Source organism: Sapajus apella, unplaced genomic scaffold, assembly GCF_009761245.1.
Source record: "Sapajus apella isolate SASKATOON/1434 unplaced genomic scaffold, GSC_monkey_1.0 scaffold32, whole genome shotgun sequence".
Lineage (NCBI taxonomy): Eukaryota > Metazoa > Chordata > Mammalia > Primates > Cebidae > Sapajus > Sapajus apella.
The window spans coordinates 120,780-136,414 of NW_022436972.1; the positions used below are offsets into that span (position 1 = coordinate 120,780).

The 15,635-nt window shown below is 40.9% G+C and overlaps 1 protein-coding gene across 5 annotated transcripts in view; it reads left to right on the forward strand.

Annotated features, from left to right (window-relative positions):
• Window positions 1-11,827: 11,827 nt before the first annotated feature.
• CDK8 (cyclin dependent kinase 8) overlaps window positions 11,828-15,635 on the forward strand; it is a 134,584-nt gene continuing 130,776 nt past the window's right edge. For 2 of the 5 annotated variants that reach the window (XM_032294358.1, XM_032294359.1), the window contains exon 1: window positions 11,853-12,496. In XM_032294358.1, coding sequence (XP_032150249.1) covers window positions 12,369-12,496 — 128 coding nt within the window. In that variant the 5' untranslated portion in view covers window positions 11,853-12,368. Of the gene's footprint in view, window positions 12,497-15,635 lie in introns of all 5 variants that reach the window. The other 3 variants (XM_032294362.1, XM_032294360.1, XM_032294361.1) reach the window with 3 other exon arrangements.

A 15,635-nucleotide genomic window follows, 5' to 3' on the forward strand; every position in this document is an offset into this window, starting at 1 on the left:
ACCATATCAATTACATTAGGGTTGCTGTTTCAGATCTTATATTTAAGCCTCTAATCCATTTCAAGTTAATTTTTGAATATGGTGTAAAACATGGGTCCCATTTCACTCTTTTGCCTGTGGATATCCAGTTTTCCCAACACCATTTATCAAAGAGATTTTTCTTTCTTCATTGTGTATTTTTGCCACCCTTGTCAAAGATTAGTTGAACATATCTGTATGAACTTACTTCTGAGATTTCTATTCTGTTCCATTGGCTTATGTGTATGTTTTTATGCCAATACCATGCTGTTTTGATTATCACAGGTTTGCAATATAGTTTGAAATCAGGGACTTTGATCCCTTCAGTGTTATTTTTCTTTATTAAGACTGCTTTGACTATCTGGCATCTTTTGTGGTTCCATATAAATTTTAGGATAAAAAATATTTTTGTGAAAAGTGCCATTAGAATTTTGATAGGGATTCCATTGAATCTGTACATTGCTTTAGGTAATAGGAACCTTTTTAATAATATTAATTCTTCCAGTCCATGGACATGGATATCTTTCCATTTATTTGTGTCTTCAGTTTCTTTCATCAGTGTTTTATAGTTTTTAGTGTATAAATTTTTCACCTCCTTTCTTAAAAATTTATTCTTAAGTATTTTATTCTTTTTGATGTTATTTTAATTGGGGATTGTGTCTCTTTTTCTTTTTCTTTTTTTTTTTTTGAGATGGAGTCTTGCTCTTTCACCAGGCTAGAGTGCAGTGGCATGATCTCAGCTCACTGCAACCTCCATCTCCTGGATTCAAGCAATTCCCCTGCCTCAGCCTCCTGAGTAGCTGGGACTACAGGTGCATGCCACCATGCCCAGCTAATTTTTTGTATTTTAGTAGAGATGGGGTTTCACCATGGCCAGGATGGTCTCGATCTCCTGACCTTATGATCCACCCACCCCGGCCTCCCAAAGTGCTGGGATTCCAGGTGTGAGCGACTGTGCCCAGCCAGGATTGTTTTTCTTGATATCTTTTTTGGATAGTTCATCATCAGTGTATAGAAACACAACCCATTTTTGTATGTTCATTTTGTAAGATTTGAAATTATAAAACTCCTAGAAGGAAATATAGGGAAAAAGCTCCTTGACATTGGTTTTGTCAGTAATTTTTTGGCTATGCCCCAAAAGCACAGTTAACAAAAGCAAAAATAGACAGATGGAATTTTATCAAACCAAAAAGCTTTTGCCCAGCAAAGAAAACACTCAAAAAAGTGAAAAAGCAACCTATGGAATGGAAGGAAATATATGCTGACCATATATCTGATAAGGGCTTAATATCCAAACTATATGAGGAATTCACACAACCCAAAAGCACAAAAACAATTGGATTAACAGATGAGCACAGGACCTGAATAGACATGTTCCTAAATAAGATATACAAATGGCCAACAGGTATGTAAAAAGATGCTCAGCATCAATAATCCTCAGGGAAAGGCAAACCAAAACTAAGAGATACCACATCACACCTGTTAGGATAGATATTACCAAAAAGATAAGAGATGACAAACGTTGTCAAGGATGTGGAGAAAAGGAATTCTTGAACACTGTTGGTGGGAATGTAAATTGGTACAGCTATTATAGAAAACAGTATGGCAGTTCCTCAAAAAATTGAAAATAGAACTACCATATGATCCATCTATCCCATTTCTGGGTATATACCCAAAGGAAATGAAATTGGTATTTCAGAGAGATATCTGTATTCCCATGTTTATATTGCATTGTTATTCACAACAGCCAAGATAATGAAGATAACCTAAATGTCCATTAATGGATGAATGGATAAAGAAAAAGTGATGTGTGTATATAAAAGTGATGTGTATACATACACAGAGGAATATTATTCAGGTATGAAAAAGAGAAAATTCTGCCATTTGCAACAACATGGATGGAACTGGAGGCTATTATGTCAAGGGAAATAACCCAAGCATCAAAAGACAAATACTTTATGATTTCACATTTATGTAGAATCTAAAAAAGTCCCATTCATAGAAGCCAAGTAGAATGGTGGCCGGCAGGGGGAGGGGGTGTGAGGGAAATGGGGAGATGTTGGTCAAAGGATATAAACTTTCAGTTATAAGATGAACAAGTTCTGAGGATCTAAGGTACGCCACGGGTGGTGATGGACGCATTAATTTGACCATGATAATCATTATACAACATATACATATATGAAAGAATCATGTTACATGCCTTGAATATATGTAATCTTCATCAATTAAATATATTAAAATTTTAAGAGTGGGGAAAAGGGATTGCCAGGGGCATTCCCCAGGTAATTCCAGTGGTCAACCGCGTTTGAGACCCACTGTTTCATTGGATAGGATGCAGCCTATGAAAAACTGGTCAGCAGCTATATTGGAAATATAGAAAAGCTCAGATTGTGGAAAACTTAGCAGGATGGAGCTAATTAATTTAATTCTAACATTTTTATTGTAAGCTGCCCTAAGATATTTTCATAAGCCAGTCTAAAGTAAATATGGGACGTGAAATATTAGATGAAGGAGTTTAAATTAAGCTGTAGGCAATGGAAGATCATGTACGGTCATTAAAGATTTCTAAACAGAGGAATTACATAAATAAAACATTAAGAAATGTAAACAGGATGTAGGGTTTCAGGGCGAGAAGGATGATGTCTGATGGAACCTGACCTTGGGCAGTGAGGCAGGGCGGGGGAAAGGCTAGTAAAGGGAGGAGAGTCCCAGAGGTTCTGTGCATGGGGTTGCGTGGAAACAAATAGCCCTGGGTATCAAGTATCAGGTTGCTGCAGAGGTGACCTAGCCATGTTTATGTGTGATAGGAAAAGCTATGTGGCTCACAGGAGAGATACATGTTTGTGCCGGAACCAGCCAGAAAAGACTTGGCTTTCCTAGCAATTGGGCCTGAGTAACACAGTCCACCTAAATGGAGGGTGAAACATACTGAAGCAAGAAGCCAGAGTAATATATTAAGCCTTGAAAAACTGAACACAAAACTAAACTGTGTTCTTATAGATTAGCTGCCACACTCTTGTGTAGCAAAATATATTTTGAACTAAAAAATATAAAGTGATATGCTTATTTTTAAAAAGGTGACCACTAGCAAAAAAAAGGGACAAATCACAGTACTAAATATCATTTTAAAGAGGTAACTTCTCCTTAATACTTACAGAGGATTGAGTTTACCAACAACGAATCTGAGAGATTTGAGGGACACCCTTGACAGTCAAAGTAATAGGAATCTACTAGTCAAGAAAAGGAGAAATCATTTGAAACCTATCACTTAGATTAATATTTCAGCTGTCTTAGTACGTATTTGATGAAAGTAGTGTATTGCTACCAATCTTAAGGAAGCAAGGAATGAGGTTACTTTTTAAAAAAAATTATCTTGCAAAATGGTAAAAAATTTCAAACTAGTATTGCAAGGTAAAAGGGGAAACCCTGTCGCCATTTCATTCCCTGCTCAATTTCAGTGTCATGGTCTGTCATTTTAACTACTCTCCTGCCAATGATCCTAACCTCCCTCGCCTCATTTTCTTTTCATCATACCCAGCTGGCAAGGCCCCAACCCTGGATGAATCCAACATCTGTCTTTCCCCAGCCTCCACCTGAGCTGTTGAGTGCTAGTGATGAAAATCACACCACAAGGCAAATGGATATTGATGTAAATGCATGGCTGCACCTGCGAATGGGCCCCACACATTGGCTAGGAGTCCTCTGATGATGTCCTGCCAGCTCTCTCTCCCATTCTGCTCCAGCACTGTTTTAAACCTGCAGTCTTTTCAGATATGCAATCATTGGTTTCTCCCTTTCCACTCCTTCCCCTGCTTCACAGCAGGTGAACTTTTCTTCTACTTTGCAGGGGAAACCAAAAGCATTTGAAAAGGAACTGCTTCAACGTTTACCAGATCTACAGATTTACATGCATCCATGTTTAGGAAAGAGAGAAAGACATGGCCACAATATTTTGCACTTTTTACTATCAAGAAGCGGAGGCCAGGTGTGGTGGCTCACACCTGTAATCCCAGCACTTTGGGAGGCCGAGGAAGGCAGATCACCAGGTCAAGAGATTGACACCAGCCTGACCAAAATGGTGAAACCCTGTCTCTAAAATAAATAAATAAAATAAAATAAAATAAAATAAATAAAATAAAATAAAATAAAATAAAGAAGTGAAGTCTATTTGCCCATTCCTTGAATCTGGGCTGGTCTTGTGACTTGCTTTAACCAAGATATGGTGGAAGTGATGTGTGAGTTCCAGAGCCCAGACCTCAAGAGACCTTAAGGCTTTTATCTTTGCCCTTTCAGAGCATGTCAGTACCAGGTAAGAAAGTCTGAGCTTGACTGCGGAATGAGGAAAAAGCACGTGTAGAGAGAGGCCCAGCCGAGAGCCAGCACCAAGGCCACATACGTGCGTATGAGGTCATCTTAGACGCTCCAGCCCCAGTCTAGCAGCTGCTTACAGCCATGTGAGTAATGTCAGATGAGACCAGCAGAAACCCTTGGCTGAGTCCAGCCAACCTGTTGAATCATGAGAAATAATAAACGGTTGTTTTATACCATTGTGTTTGTGGGTTGTTTGTAGGGCAGCAATAGATATGTGATGAGGATTGCTGTCCTTTTCCTCTTCCTGCCTGTTACCCATGGAAGTGTCTCTTCCTGCTCAACAGCAATGCTTTCACCTGTGCCCTGGGACCATTCCCTCTCCCTGTTTCAGAGATGCAGAACTATTATTCTCCGTTCTTCTTGCAAGTAGTTCCATTTAATCAGCAGTGAAATACCTCCAGTCTCCCCTGACTCATGTTTCCTTCTATTTCATGTTCACCTCCTGTGATAGTCCCCTCTTTGATAAGGAACTATATTCAGCAGGTCCTATCTTTCATCTCCATTTTACAGCTGATACTGTGATTCAGAAGAGTAACTGCTAACTTAGAACACATACCATTTATTAATACCAGGCACAATTCTAAATACTTTACATATATTGCTATTAACTCTCTTAACCCTTCCAAAAACCTTATGAGGTAGTTACTATTATTCCACTTTTACAGATGAAGAAGGAAACTGAGACATAAATACAGCAGCTTGCCTTGTTAGTTAGGGGTGGGTTCAAGTGCAGAGGCCAGATTACAGAGGCAGTTCTATCAACCATTCTGCTATAAACGTATGTACATTTCTGATTCCATTTCATTGCTTCAAACTCACTCTTAAATCCAAAGCAGATTGGCTTCGACCCCTACTTCACTGCCACAACTACTCTTGTCAGTGTCAAAAATCATTTATGTATCAATGAATCATGCATTCTCAGTGGGACAATGTTGCTTATAAGGGGGTAAAATCTCATCCTTAAGGGCTCAAAAAAAAAAAAAGATACTAAAATGGTAAGGTATGTGGTCCTCCAATGTGTTACAGTACACAAACAGATATACTATATCTGTAAAATTAACATTTCATGGAGATAGACAGAAAAAAAAATAGAAACATGCTCCTTAAGGGGGAAACCATTTTAAAACAGGTTGAGAAACTGAGATATGCTTAACACTACAATCTTTACCTTGCTTGACTTCTTGGCAGCATTCAGTGCTATTTCCCATCCCTCCTTCTCAAAACATGTTCTTCCCTTGGCTTTGGTGATTTCATATCCCCTGAGTTCCAAATAACCCTCTGGCCTCTTCTCCTATACTCAGCCCTTGAACGTTGGAGGGCCTCAGGGGTTCTTTCTCACCGAAACATACTTTGCAGGCAATCTAACCAACTCTTACTGCAGGTGCTTTCCGAATTCTTATCTCCAGCCTTGCTCTTTCCTTTGAGCTTCAGACTCCCAGATCCACCTGCCCACCAGATGTGTTGACTTCGATTTCTGAGGCTTCCACGTTTGACATGACATGTCCAAAGTAAAACTTCCTTTTTTCACCTAAGCTTGTTACTCTCAGTCTTCCTCATCTCAGTAAGTGGCAACATCCTCAGGAGTCATCTTAATTATTTCTTTTTCTTTACTTACCATCCAACGGATCAGCAAGATCTATAAATCTCTATCTATCTACCTACATGCCTACCTGTCATCTCTCTCCCTCCCTCTCTATCCATTCATCCAGCCAGCCATTCACCCATCTATCATCCATTCATCTAGCTATCCATTCATCCATCTATTCATCCATCCATCTATCCATTCATCTATTCACCCAACTATATATCCATCTATCTTCCTATCTATCTATCTGTCTGCTATCTATCTATCTATCTATCTATCTATCTAATCTATTTATGCATCCATTCATCCATCCATCCATCCATCCATCCATCTTGCCTCCTACAATTAATTCTTCACATAGCAGCAGAAAATTCTTTTTAAAGCATAAATCATATCTGGTCACTCCCCTCCTCACAACCTTCTGAAAGGTTGCCCTAAAAATAAAATCCATGGCCTGGCATAGTGGTGACTGCCTGTAATCCCAGCACTTCGAACGGCAAAGGCAGGTGGATCGCCTAAGGTCAGGAGTTTGAGACCAGCCTGGCCAACATGGCAAAACCCTGTCTCTACTAAAACACACACACACACACACACACACAGACACAAAATCAGCTGGGCGCGGTGGCAGGTGACTGTAATCCCAGCTACTCGGGAGGCTGAGGCAGGAGAATCACTTGAACCCAGGAGGCGGAGGTTGCAGTGAGCCAAGATTACACCATCACACTCCAGCCTGGGAGACAGAGCAAGACTTCGTCTCAAAACGAAACGAAACAAAACAAAAACCCCAAACCCCTCACTATGGTCAAAAAGGCCATATATAATCTGGTCCCTGTCTACCTCTGTCTTCACCTCACCCAATTTCCCCTCTTACTCATACTCTTGTCCCAGAAGCCTTCTTTCTGTTCCTTCATTCCCAGCTTAGGCCTTTGCACTTGCTGTCTGTTTAATCTGCTTGGACTACTCTGCTCCCTCATCCACAGCAGATTTTGTCTCTCAACATTCAGGTCTCTGCTCAAGCATCACCTCCTCAGAGAATCCTTGACCATCTACCAATCTGAAGGAATTTCCTGCTAGTCCCACTTTCTATCACATTGTCCTGTTTTATTGCCTTGATAATATTTAGGGCACTTTCCCTCCTGTGAGTTCCCTACCCCCATCTCCCTTATCCACCCTAATAAAGGAGCTCTTACATTCTTGCATGGTCCTGTCCCTGTGGCCACACTTAATTGGCCTAGGACAGGCCTGACTCAGCTGTACCAGAGCCCTTCTTGGAATTTTTAGAATTGAGAAACAGTCAATTCTTCACTAATGATAGCCATTGTGTGATGTAAAATTCAGCAACTATTGGTGGTCATGTTGTGTGAAGGAAATGAGTCCACAAGGGCAAATGACACCCATATGGTGAAGGGGAGAAGCGTACGATATTTTTGAAAGTACTATTTTTTATTCTGATTATTTATAAGGTCTAAGTTATATTCTGGATGTTTGCAGAGTTAGTAGGGAAGCTTTTTGCATCAATAGTTTCTTTGAAAAGTTTTAAAAAATCAGGCCAGAAAGACAAAGTGAAACAAACAAAAAATTTTTTAAAAATCTCTAGGGTTGATTAATCTAACTTGTTCTTCCTTGTGGTTGAACACTGTGTTCACATGTAGATGGTTAATATGTGCGGGATGAACACGCCACCTGCAGAATGAGAGGTTACATGCCTTCCATTGAAAGTATGCCTTCATACTGAGTGAGAAAGTGGAATTCAAAGTTGTAGAGACTGCAGTGATTAACTAAGGGAAAAGCCACTTGGGCTTTACATTAATATATCATGAAGCACACAGTCCTTTTGCAGCTATAAAAAGCACTTTTTAGAGGCAAGACTGAGGCAAGATGCTAAATGTTTTAAAATGACTGTCCTCCACTTTTATTATTATTAATGTCCATTTCAACCTTTATTGAAATCAATCCAATTAAACACATTCTAATGAAATATAATTATGTGAACAATATGTGCTTAGCACTGTAGGGGATATAGAGATGATTAAGGCAGAAACTCAGTCATTAAATTTATTAAGGGGCAGATTTTTTTTAAGCACATAAAATAAATGATTAGCATACAAGGTAGCTATAATGAATTACAAGTAAAGTGCAATGGTGCCCGGGCTGGGGTAGAGGTTCAGGGTAAAGAAAGGTCATATCTAGTTGTGAGAATTGGGAAAGGCTTTATGACCAAATTAGGCACTTGGGGGATGGGTAGGACTGTAAAGGTCAGAGATGGTATGAGGAAGCATCTCAGCCCTTAAGAATTGGATAGCATATTTGGCTTGAGTATGAAGGACGTTGTGTAGATAATGAAGGCATAAATGAATGAAGCTGGCAGTAAACAACCAAATGACTATCTACTGGCATCACTAATCACAGGAACTGAGAGGTTCAGGGGACAGAATGGCATGTTCGGTTTCAGAAGTTTTGTTTGAGATGACAGTAGAATATCCCCTTAGGCAGTATAGGAGTTAGTTGAAATGTGCGACTGGCTTTTGGGAGGCAAGTTAACCCTGGCGATGTTAAATATAAAATGTAAATCAAACCACATTTTATGCGCAGAAGCATGGGCATTATTTGGGCATTACTTAGAACATGGATCCATGAGGGTCCTAGGCTCTACAATATCCCTGGAGAATTCATGATGGAGCAGAGATATGGGACATCAGTATAATCTAGGGTTGAAAATCAAACTGAAATTACAACTCCATGTCCCTGATATGCTCAATTCATTCAAATAATTCCGAACCTCCATCTCATGATTTGTAGGAAGTTGATTCCAAGCAGGTTCTACTCCTCAAGTTTCTGCAATAGTAATAATATGTGCTACAAGCCCTTCCTAGCTCGTTGCTTTGGCTCCGTAGGCCATTTTCCGTCCTGCATAATTGAGTCTCTGGCTGCTGCCACTCTCTTTCCTGCAAGCATGCAAACACAAGCTTCATAGCTAAGACCAAGCTGTTAGCTTGGGGATAGCAGCGGGGAATTACCACACACAAAAGGAGACACTTAAAACTGAATAGTAGATGTTACTGCTCCCAGCATTAGCCATGCTCTCCTGTAAGGGACCCTTAGTGGCTGTCTCTTCCTCAGCTCCCTATCCTCATACTAATTTACAGGGTCAGCTTACCTCATACCACCACATTCTTCCAACCTAGAATCTAGGCCTCCAGCTCCCACCCTAGCTTCAAGGAGAAAGGCAGACCTTGCCCTTCCCTAGTCCAAGGTTAGCTTCTTTTCCTGCCCCAGGAAAAGATTGATAGTCAAGACTGACATTCAGGATACCAGCTGACAGTGAGGACACTCAATTCCTTCAGGAAGAGTTCACTTTTACTGAGAGTGAAGCCAGCCAAAACAATGTACAAAAGTACATTTTTAACAGTCTGAGGCTGGGTGTGTGGCTGATGCCTATAATCCCAGCACTTTTGGGAGGTTGAGAGGGGAGGATCACTTGAGCCCAGGCCAGCCTGGGCAACAAAGCGAGGCTCAGTCCCTACAAAAAAAAAAGGAAAAAGAAAAAGAAAATTAGCTGGGTGTAGTGGCATACTCCTGTAGTCCCAGTTACTCAGGGGTTGGGCAGGAGAATTGCTTGAGCCCAGGAGTTCAAGGTTGCAGTAAGCCATGATCGCATCACTGCACTCCAGCCTGGGTAACACAGCCAGAGCCTCTCTCAAAGGCAAAAACAAACAAACAAACAAAAAAAGTCTGAGACCTTCAGTGTTCCAGAACAGCGGGTATAGTTGGTACAGGAGGTTGGGGAAGGGGGCCCCATACAGTGCAGGTCCAAGCTGAGTCCCATGCTTCTTTGAAACTTTTCCTCCATTGTGGTAGTTTGATTCCTCAAGATCTATGAGTAAGTATGTGCACAAAAGACACATCCCTCAAAAAATACAAAATACACTGTCTAAGGAAGAGTCTGTTTTAAATCCATATTTAGAACAGGATGTAATTCTTTAAAGATGCAAAGGAACAGTTCTGCTAGAGAGACACCCAATTTACATCACTGAATGAAAACAAATAATGTGCCATTAATGAAAGCCTACATTTGTTTTCCGCTTATTTTAAGCTAGGGCCTTTTATATTTGCACTTTGCAAAGAAAAAATTCTAGGCTCCAAGAACACACTAATAAATGATAATGTAGGATTCAAATCCAGTATACTTAAATATTAAACAGCTTATATTATATAGCATACTAGGTAAAAACAATTTAATTTTACACAGTGGTGAAGTCACTAAACTTCTCCAAGGAAAATTATATAAGAGAAAGCCCTTTGGAGGCTTTTTACAAGACGGTATCACCATTATCATCATTTGTATATAAATCTTTTTGAGATAAACATGTTTATTTTTTCATTAATTTAACAACTGTTTACTGTGCATCATTATCAAGGTATGACACTAGGTGTTATGGAAGATGCAACTATGACTTCCTATAACAGCTTATGATCTAGCAAGGGAGAGGAAATAAAAGATAAAACGGAATTTGATAAATACTACAGGAAAGGTGGAAAAAAAGTGTTACGAAATTCACATTAAAAGTGCAAAGTTTGTGCCGGGCGCGGTGGCTCACGCCTGTAATCCCAGCAGTTTGGGAGGCCGAGGCGGGTGGATCACGAGGTCTGGAGATCGAGATCATCCTGACTAACACAGTGAAACCCAGTCTCTACTAAAAATACAAAAAAATTAGCCAGGTGTGGTGGCGCGTGCCTATAATCCCAGCTACTCAGGAGGCTGCGGCAGGAGAGTCGCTTGAACCTGAGAGGCAGAGGTTGCAGTGAGCCGAGATGCTGCCACTGCACTCTAGCCTGGGTGACAGAGCAAGACTCTGTCTCAAAAAAACAAATAAAAAAAAGTGCAAAGTTCATATTCTCTTTGGGAAGTGGGAAGCTTTAGTGGAAATGGTAACAATTGGAAACCAAAAAACAGACAAATTAAAGGGATAAGATAAAATGATAGATTAGTATCAAGATACCAGGACTCCTGAAGCAGACATATTGCTACCTTAAAATTATTAACAAACTAAGTTTCCCCATGGTTTTAGATCCTTTCTGTAATCATAGCTAGGAACTGGTGTTCTTATAGGCAGTATCGTAGAAAGCTGTACTGTACTCAATGCATCCTGTAAATGGATGGGAAAAGTTTGGATGGTCATCTGTCACCAGAATAATGTTTAGGAGTAGCTTGGACACTAGTCATTGATTCACTTTTATTGGTGTTTGTAATGTCAGTATGTTGACATAATTGTGCAGCCCTTATCAGATTGTGAACACCAAGAGTAACCTAACGCTGGCCTGCGAGCTGTTTACAGATATATTAGCTTTTATAGATGATAGTGCCCTTTAAAATATGGAGTTCAGAGTGGCACAAAATGTGTTTCTAATGCAAACTACCCTCCTTCCCAGGTGCATGTCTTTGGTCAAGTTTATGGCTGAAATCAGACTCTAGTTAGATCTCTGTAAAAATAAAAATAAATAGAAATTGCCCCCAAGTGATTGAAACGAAATCCCATCCTAGACTACGAGTTCCGTCATGCAACGCTCCCATATTCCCACCGCGTGGGGCGGAGTCGTAGCAGGGGCAGCAGCAGCAGCGGCCTGTGGATTCTGGGTATTGTAGTCTGGGGCCCGGCCACTGCTGGGGCTGGCCCCACGTGGTGCGTTTGGCGGCAGCTTTGGGGAGTGGCTCCCCCGCTTCCTCCACAAGGTCCTCAGGGTGCCGGCGCCTGCAGGGGTGGCGAGCCACCGCGGGAGCGGGCTGGAGGGTGGCCCGGAGGCAGCCCGAGGCTTCGCGACGTTTTTGCGACAGCCGCGGCCGTGTTCCGCGAGTGCCCTCCCTCCTCCTCTCTTTGAGGAGGTACCGGCTGTTGTGCGGCGCAGCCTTTCTGTTTGAGTGTATGGGAGAGTGAGTGAGTGAGTGAGTGTGAGCGTGTGTGTGAGAGAGCGTGAGGGTTGAGTGCGCGTGTGAGAGGACGAGAGCCCGCCTGGCCGCCCCGCCGCTCCCGCCGCAGCAGGAGCAGAACGCACGACCGGAGAGACCGGCGGAGCCGGCGCCCAGGGAGCCCGCGGGGACAAGGGCAGAGACACCGCTCCCCACCCCCAGCCCTCGTCCCTCGGCTCTCCTTCGCCGGGGGATCCTCCCCGTTCCTCCACCCCCAGTCGGCCTCTGCCCCGCCGTCCCCCTGGATGTCCCCGGCGCTTTCGCGGGGCCTCCTCCTGCTCTTGCCGCATCAGTCGGGCTGGTGCTGCGGCCGGCGGGCGTAGAGCGGGCGGGTTCCCGGGGACTGCGGCTGCCCGTGCTTCCCCGGTCCCCACCCCTGCCCCCCCGGCCCCCCGACCCAGCTCTCCGGCCTCAGAGGCTGTGACAATGGACTATGACTTTAAAGTGAAGCTGAGCAGCGAGCGGGAGCGGGTCGAGGACCTGTTTGAATACGAGGGCTGCAAAGTTGGCCGAGGCACTTACGGTCACGTCTACAAAGCCAAGAGGAAAGATGGGTGAGTGTGTGTGTCTGGGCCGGTGTCCGCGCCGAGCGGCGCTCCCGCAGGCCGAGGCAGGTAGCCCGGAGGGAGAGCGGGCCGCCGGGGTGCCCGGCTCTGACTTCCTCGACGCCAGCATCTGGCTCCGCCAGCCAGGTCTGGGGAGGAAGTGGTGTACGAGGGATCCAAACCCACAAGAAATCCTGCGTGCCGCATCTGTGTTGTGCTTTGGTGGTAAGAGGGAAGCCAGGAGCCTCTGCACCATGGGCTGTATACTTTTCAAGGATTTCGAAGCTGATTTATGAAAAAATTCGTTCTAAAACGCCGGGTTAAATGATTTTTTTCCTTTGGTGGATTTATTATGGTAATCTTCTGGGGATTTCCTCACCCGCCTCTGGCGTGTCATATCCATCGGTCTTAGAAGGAAGGCTGTGATCCTTTCCCCACCAGTTTGTGATCGATTTTTAATCAAATGTGGGTTTTATTTGAGGGAAGGAAGGCAGCGAGTGAATGTGGTTCTGAAGAGAGTTCCCCATAGTGATCATCTGCAACATGAATGTTGTAATTGCTATTTAGATATTATTAGCTGTGAATTTTTACATAGAACAATGGGGGTTTGGTGCAGGGTGGGTGGTGGGGAAGAAGGCAAGTGACATAGGTACTATCTCATTTAGGCCGTTTTCCCCAAATTTAGCGGTTGGCAGTGAACTTTAAATAATCCCTTTGCTTTAAATATTCTTCCCTAGTAACAACTTAATTAAATCTATGACTGGTAATGCTTCCAATTTAGTTTCTTAACAGGCAAGTGAAGTGTTCATTTTTTCTTTGTCAGTAGATGAATGTCTTATAATATTGACGAAAGAGAAGGCAATTCTTAGTTGGGGGGGAAATATATTTTATTAACTCCAGGTTTTCTTGTAAAATGGATGTTGTCTCCGTTGCCTTTGACAGAATAGAAAATTATTGAAAAGTCAAAGCTTATTGTATAATCTTTGGATTTTATTAGATACAAAGTAGCATTACTTGACCATCCCAGTTTAGTTACCTGCTATATGATGTTTAAACTAATCACTTAAAATTTCAAATTAGGTAGGAGAGTATGTTCAGACTACATTAGCACTAAAAAAAAACAAACCATTCATAAAGCTGAAGTTCCCTGGTGTGGGGGAGGGGGGCACATATTTATAAATACTTTAGTATTCTGGATGTGGAAAAAGAAAGTGGGTATTTATTCAACATTTTTCTTGGATTTACTGAAATATCTTTCTAAAAGTGTTTAAAATGGACTCTACGAGGAAGATAGGAGTTCTGAATAATTTGGAATGTGTATTGTAGTGCTTTTATGCAACAGTAAAGTGGTACAGATCGGCAGAAGGTAGGGATTTAGATGTGAAAACTTGATACTAGGGGCGCCGCACGTATTTAAAAGTACTTTTTAGCGGAATGGATTGTCTGGTGACATTGGAGAAATCAGCGTCTGGAGATACTGCTGACTCTGTTGTTGTCTAATTAGACTTATCGTTGAAGTTTTAGTCTGTGATGACATATGTTTTTTAAATTATGTTTGTTAACTTATTATACAATATTTTTCAAAACCTTTAAACCATCTCCCCTTCCCCCAGTATTATGTAATTTTGGGCATATTAAAAAATCCCCAATCCCATGAGATAAGACATTACAGTACATTTGACTAAACTGTCATGTTATATAAAATTCTAGCGCCTTTACATTATTTTTAATCTGTGTGAGAGAAGCCAGTTCTGTTTTCATAAATTACCAATTTAAGCTGATAAAATAATATGCATATTTGTTTTAACTTTGTACATTTTATTAAAAAACTATGATATTGTGTATTGGCAGGAGGTACTTAAGCACATTTTATGTCTCTATGGTCAGGTTTTAATTTAGGCTGTTAAGAATAATTTGAAAGAATAATTTCAATGTCTTGCATTTAAATATAGTTGAAGGTATAACGTATGAACATTATCTTAGTCAACTGTGACAGAAAAAAGAACTTAGTATTTGTAATCCTTGGGGTTTGTTTTCCATCAGTCTTTAATGATTCTCTTTATGTGATGAACTTTTTTGTTTTTAATGGCTCAAACGTCAAGAGAGTTTTAAAATTACTTAAAACAGTTTTTGTTTTCCAAAGGGAAACAAAACAGGGATTTTTTTTTCCAGTTAGTCTTCTTTTTTGTAACCTTACTCTGGTAAAATATTGCATAGTATTTATGAGGTTCTTTTGATCTTATGTCAGTGAAATGTAATGTAATGCATTTTAGTCCTGGCAAAATAAAATTTGTGGCTGTTTAATCTTTTATAATAAGATGGTGATCAAATAATTTGTTTCTAGTATTGATTTACTTTCAAATTACATTATATATTCTGCAGCTGAGATTTGTTCTCTAGGAACTCAGATGGTAACACCTTCAAAGAGAACCTGAGATTTACCATAAAAGGAAATAACACAACTAAGCTTGGTTTAGACATATTTGACTATTGAAATGAATGTATGTAAATATTGTACCCTTTTAGTTGCCCAGTGAGCATAGAACATGAATAATTGGTAAAATAATTTAGATCAGAGGAGTTAGCTGCTTAAATTATTAAGTTTTAGGAAATAAAATAGCTTGAAAGATATCATTTCTTCGACTACTTGAGGCATGATTGCATAGTAGGGAAAAGGGACCTTTTATAATTGTGTTAATTTCAGGTTATAATAGAGTTTAAGGAAATACACAATGAATCTTGGGATTAATTTGTTCTCACTTGTGTTGCCATAAATGAGATAGTGTCCTTTGTGTCTGAACACTAAAAGGGTACTCAGTGGGGAGCAGGGAGGTTCATTTTTTTTCTGAGTTGATTGTATCTCCTCTGCAGAGTTTAGGCAGCCAAACTCATTTTGTTTTAAAGAATAGGAAAGCGTTAGAAGACAGAAAACAATCTGTTTTTAAATTCTAATATATACACTGGATGTTTGGAGAATTTAAAATATCAATTTGAGATAAGTTGTTTTTCTTCAAAAAAAAAAAAACAAAAGGAATTTTTAAATTGGGTTTTTAATCTGTTATAATCTATGTTCCAAAAAATAGATAATTATGAGTGAGGAGTGTGTGTGTGTGTGTGTGTGTGTGTGTGTGTGTGTGTGTGAGAGAGA